This window comes from Tachysurus vachellii, chromosome 5 (genome assembly GCF_030014155.1).
Source record: "Tachysurus vachellii isolate PV-2020 chromosome 5, HZAU_Pvac_v1, whole genome shotgun sequence".
In the NCBI taxonomy this organism is placed as follows: domain Eukaryota; kingdom Metazoa; phylum Chordata; class Actinopteri; order Siluriformes; family Bagridae; genus Tachysurus; species Tachysurus vachellii.
Genome location: NC_083464.1, coordinates 31425371 through 31430370, shown reverse-complemented (window position 1 = coordinate 31430370; position 5000 = coordinate 31425371). Strand labels below are relative to the sequence as shown.

General features: G+C 50.2%; 1 protein-coding gene across 4 annotated transcripts in view; it reads right to left on the bottom strand.

The window, feature by feature from the left end:
- Nucleotides 1-5000, bottom strand: part of rab11fip3 (RAB11 family interacting protein 3 (class II)) — a 32435-nt gene that overhangs the window by 13777 nt on the left and 13658 nt on the right. For 3 of the 4 annotated variants that reach the window (XM_060871186.1, XM_060871188.1, XM_060871187.1), the window contains exon 3: nucleotides 3205-3278. In XM_060871186.1, the coding sequence (XP_060727169.1) occupies nucleotides 3205-3278 (74 nt within the window). Of the gene's footprint in view, nucleotides 28-3204; nucleotides 3279-5000 lie in introns of those variants that run through there. The other variant, XM_060871189.1, reaches the window with a different exon arrangement.

Sequence of the window (5000 nt, the reverse complement as noted above, 5' to 3'; positions counted from 1 at the left end):
AAGCGCAGCCTGGGAAGTCCGAAGGGCAAAGCAGGCAGGAGTGGGCGGAGCCACACAGGTTGTGTGTGTGTGTGTGTGTGTTTTTCAGAAAAATGTGAACAAAATTTTTGACAATCCAAACTCACACCCCGTCTTGTGTTTAGAACCGAATTCAAGGACACCGGCCAAAAGTTAAACAAAAACACACTCACTGATCTAATCAGAGCTGAACAACAACAGCTCCAGTAAACAACATGAAACAGGTGTGTGTACAAGTGTGTGTATATATATGTATCGGTGTGTTCAATTGGGGGGTGTGTGTGTGTGTGTGTGTGTGTGTATCTGCAGAAGAGAACGTGTATAATTTGTGGAGAACATTTTCCTGGATACCCACAGCAGTGTTTCTCTGCGGGAAGCCCAACTCCACCCAGTCACCTTGTGTGTTTGGAAAGTAAACAGAGAAACAACACAACCATTCACACGAACCAGGGAGGGAGAGAGGGAGAGAGAGAGAGAGAGAGAGAGAGAGAGAGAGAGAGAGGGAGAGAGAGAGAGAGTGAGAGTGAGAGAGAGAGAGAGAGAGAGAGAGAGGGAGAGAGAGAGAGAGAGAGAGAGAGAGAGAGAGAGAGAGAGAGAGAGAGAGAGAGAGAGAGAGGGAGAGAGAGAGAGAGGGAGGGAGAGAGGGAGGGAGAGTGAGAGAGAGAGAGAGAGAGAGAGAGAGAGAGAGTGAGAAATAGATAGAGGGGGGAAGGGAGAGGGAGGGGGAGAGGGAGGGGGGGGTGGGGAGGAGAGAGAGAGAGAGAGAGAGAGAGAGAGAGAGAGAGAGAGAGGGAGGGAGAGAGGGAGAGAGAGTGAGAGAGAGAGACAGAGAGAGTGAGAAATAGATAGAGGGGGGAAGGGAGAGGGAGGGGGGAGAGGGAGGGGGGAGAGGGAGGGGGGGTAGGGAGGAGAGAGAGAGAGAGAGAGAGAGGGACTCAGAAGAGAAGAAAAGTAAAACTAAAGAAAACATCTGTTCAAAACATCCTTTCACCGTGTTCATGAGCGCTCGTACAAAAACCCAAGAGGGACAAAATATCATTAGAGCTTTTCATTTTCAACACAATTCCATCCAGGTCTCGACACTAACAAGGTTTACTAACGTAGCTACTTGGAGTCTGTCTCACGGGTGTTTTAGGTGTAGCCGCGATGGCTACACGATGATTAGCACCAGCGTCTCTTCTGCCGTCTTCTGCTTAAACCCGAAAAAAACAACAAAATCACCTTTTTACAACAATATCAAAAGTCTTTCAAAATAATAATACTAATAATAATTGACCAGTAGGATGATTAAGAGGGAGAGGATAAAAGCTAGTATGAAAAACATCTGATAACAGATTCATTCACTCACTCACTCATCTTCTAGCCTGTGCCTATCTCAGGCGTCGTCGGGCATCAAGGCAGGATACACCCTGGACGGAGTGCCAACCCATCACAGGGCACACACACACACACACACACTCTCATTCACTCACACAATCACACACTACGGACAATTTTCCAGAGATGCCAATCAACCTACCATGCATGTCTTTGGACCGGGGGAGGAAACCGGAGTACCCGGAGGAAACCCCCGAGGCACGGGGAGAACATGCAAACTCCACACACACAAGGTGGAGGTGGGAATCGAACCCCCAACCCTGGAGGTGTGAGGAGAACGTGCTAACCACTAAGACACCGTGCCCCCGCCAGATTCGTTTATTGACCTGATAAATTAGCGTCTGACCTTTTTCGAGGTTGTTCAGCAACAGCAAGAGACAATGTTATAGTGAATAATTATAATAATATATATAATAATAATAACTGACTAATGTGGTGATGTAAGAACGAGGAGACAAAAGCATGAAATCTAACAGCGGAGCTTCATTTAACAATCTTATTATTCAGCAGCTAATAAAATAACAGACTTTTATTTATTTTATAGTTACTTTTGCACGGCATGAAACAGTAACGTGTCGATTATTTCGACACATTTTTAATCAGCTATTTGTTTGTCAGTTCTGACTAAAAGTAGCACCGAGATTAAACTTTGTAAACGTTGTGAGAACCCGAGCGGTGTCTCCTCGGCGAGGTTTGTTATGAAAACTTTAGCGGAAGGCAAAAGTATTTTTGTGAGTGTTTGTGTTACGTCTTGTCCAAATCTCCTGGCTTTGGAAAAACATAAACCGAGAGACGAAATGACAAACATAAAGAGCGAGCGAGCGAGAGAGCGCAGTGAAAAGCGGGTTGTGTGGACGTCCAGCGATACGTAGTAAAGCGTTTCAGATTTCTGTCAGGCAGGAAGCCAAATAAAACACCAGCACCGATGTATTTTGTTCAGAGCCGAGACTTCGGGAGCGGAATTTGCAGCTGAACACGCAGAAATGTGATAAATGAATCACGTCTGCTTTTGTGGTTGCTGATAGCTCCGAGTGGGAGATGTTTCAGGTTATATATAGACAAACATAACAGCTGATGTGTTAATTAACAGCTGATGAGTGTTGAGAGCGACACAAGTCATTATGGATGGAAGACATGTCACCAGCAGGTGGCACTGTTACCACACTGTAACACTCTCGTTCTCTCTCACTGTAAACCATACGGCTGGTTTGTACTTCTGTATTTAAAACCTGTTTCTAACTAAATTATCAAGCTTATTAACGGCTAATTATGTTTCTTTTAACATCCAATCTGGACCCAAACTGCTAGCATTTAATACTTAATTACACAGTGGTGTTGATGTCCAGCCCAGGAGACACAAAGACAGACCTCAACTCCACATTATTAACACCAACAGACACAACGGTCACATGGGCACATGGTGTAAAAGAGCTGGTCATGTGATGTTAAACTTTACTGATACAAAGATAACCATCCACATTAACCGCACGGACGATCTGTTCCCGACACACGCCGTTCTCAAACACCTGATGTTTACGTCTTGAACAATGTACACGTTTAAGACTGGGATTTTCCTCGGATCAGCTTTCTCAGACGAGCTGGAGGATGAATTCTGGTGATTAAAACTCAACACACAATATGCAGGAATGTGAGATACGCTAAGCACTGAGCGTAAATATAGATGTGCCTGTCCAAAATAAACAGAGAGAAAAAGAAAGAGAAGGATGAAGAAAGAGTGGTATTGAGGACAGGTCATGGAGAGAAACCACAGTGTGTGTGTGTGTGTGTGTGTGTGTGTGTGTGTCTCACCTCATCATATTCCTCGGCTGCTCCATTGGCATCCCCTGAAGTGAGCTGTAACTTGTAGAGATCTGGGTCAGATCCTGAGAAAGAGAGAGAGAGAGAGAGAGAGAGGGAGAGAGAGAGGGAGAGAGAGAGAGGGAGAGAGAGAGAAAGAGAGAGGGAGAGAGAGAGAGAGAGAGAGAGAGAGAGAAAAAGAGACACCTGTTTGTCTTTCTGTCTGTTTCTATTTATCCATCAGACCGTCTGTGTGCCTGATCATCGACCCACACATCAGAGTCAGAAATAATCAGTGTTAAATATGATCTGCTCCCAAACAACCGAGCTTAAAATTTTAGGGATATTCTCCAGTTCCTTCCTTCCTGTCTCTCGGTCTCGGTGTCCGTCTCCGTGTCCGTCTCTGTGTCGGTCCGTCTCGGTGTCGGTCCGTCTCGGCCTGTCTCTGTCTCGGTGTCGGTCCGTCTCGGTCTGGCGGTCCGTCTCGGTCTGTCTCTGTCCCGGTGTCAGTCCGTTTCGGTGTCGGTCCGTCTCGGTGTCGGTCTGTCTCGGTGTCGGTCTGTCTCGGTGTCGGTCCGTCTCAGTCTGTCTCTGTCTCGGTGTCGGTCCGTCTCGGTGTCGGTCTGTCTCGGTGTCGGTCTGTCTCGGTGTCGGTCCGTCTCGGTGTCGGTCCGTCTCGGTGTCGGTCCGTCTCGGTGTCGGTCTGTCTCGGTGTCGGTCCGTCTCAGTCTGTCTCTGTCTCGGTGTCGGTCCGTCTCGGTGTCGGTCTGTCTCGGTGTCGGTCTGTCTCGGTGTCGGTCCGTCTCAGTCTGTCTCTGTCTCGGTGTCGGTCCGTCTCGGTGTCGGTCCATCTCAGTCTGTCTCTGTCTCGGTGTCTGTCCGTCTCGGTGTCGGTCCGTCTCGGTGTCGGTCCGTCTCAGTCTGTCTCTGTCTCGGTCTGTCTCGGTGTCGGTCCGTCTCAGTCTGTCTCTGTCCCGGTGTCAGTCCGTTTCGGTGTCGGTCTGTCTCGGTGTCGGTCTGTCTCGGTGTCGGTCTGTCTCGGTGTCGGTCCGTCTCAGTCTGTCTCTGTCTCGGTGTCGGTCCGTCTCGGTGTCGGTCTGTCTCGGTGTCGGTCTGTCTCGGTGTCGGTCTGTCTCGGTGTCGGTCCGTCTCGGTGTCGGTCCGTCTCGGTGTCGGTCCGTCTCAGTCTGTCTCTGTCTCGGTGTCGGTCCGTCTCGGTGTCGGTCTGTCTCGGTGTCGGTCCGTCTCAGTCTGTCTCTGTCTCGGTGTCGGTCCGTCTCGGTGTCGGTCCATCTCAGTCTGTCTCTGTCTCGGTGTCGGTCCGTCTCGGTGTCGGTCCGTCTCAGTCTGTCTCTGTCTCGGTGTCGGTCTGTCTCGGTGTCGGTCCGTCTCGGTGTCGGTCCGTCTCGGTGTCGGTCCGTCTCAGTCTGTCTCTGTCTCAGTGTCGGTCCGTCTCGGTGTCGGTCTGTCTCGGTGTCGGTCCGTCTCAGTCTGTCTCTGTCTCGGTGTCGGTCCGTCTCGGTGTCGGTCCATCTCAGTCTGTCTCTGTCTCGGTGTCGGTCCGTCTCGGTGTCGGTCCGTCTCAGTCTGTCTCTGTCTCGGTGTCGGTCCGTCTCGGTGTCGGTCTGTCTCGGTGTCGGTCCGTCTCAGTCTGTCTCTGTCCCGGTGTCAGTCCGTTTCGGTGTCGGTCTGTCTCGGTGTCGGTCCGTCTCAGTCTGTCTCTGTCTCGGTGTCGGTCCGTCTCGGTGTCGGTCTGTCTCGGTGTCGGTCCGTCTCGGTGTCGGTCCGTCTCAGTCTGTCTCTGTCTC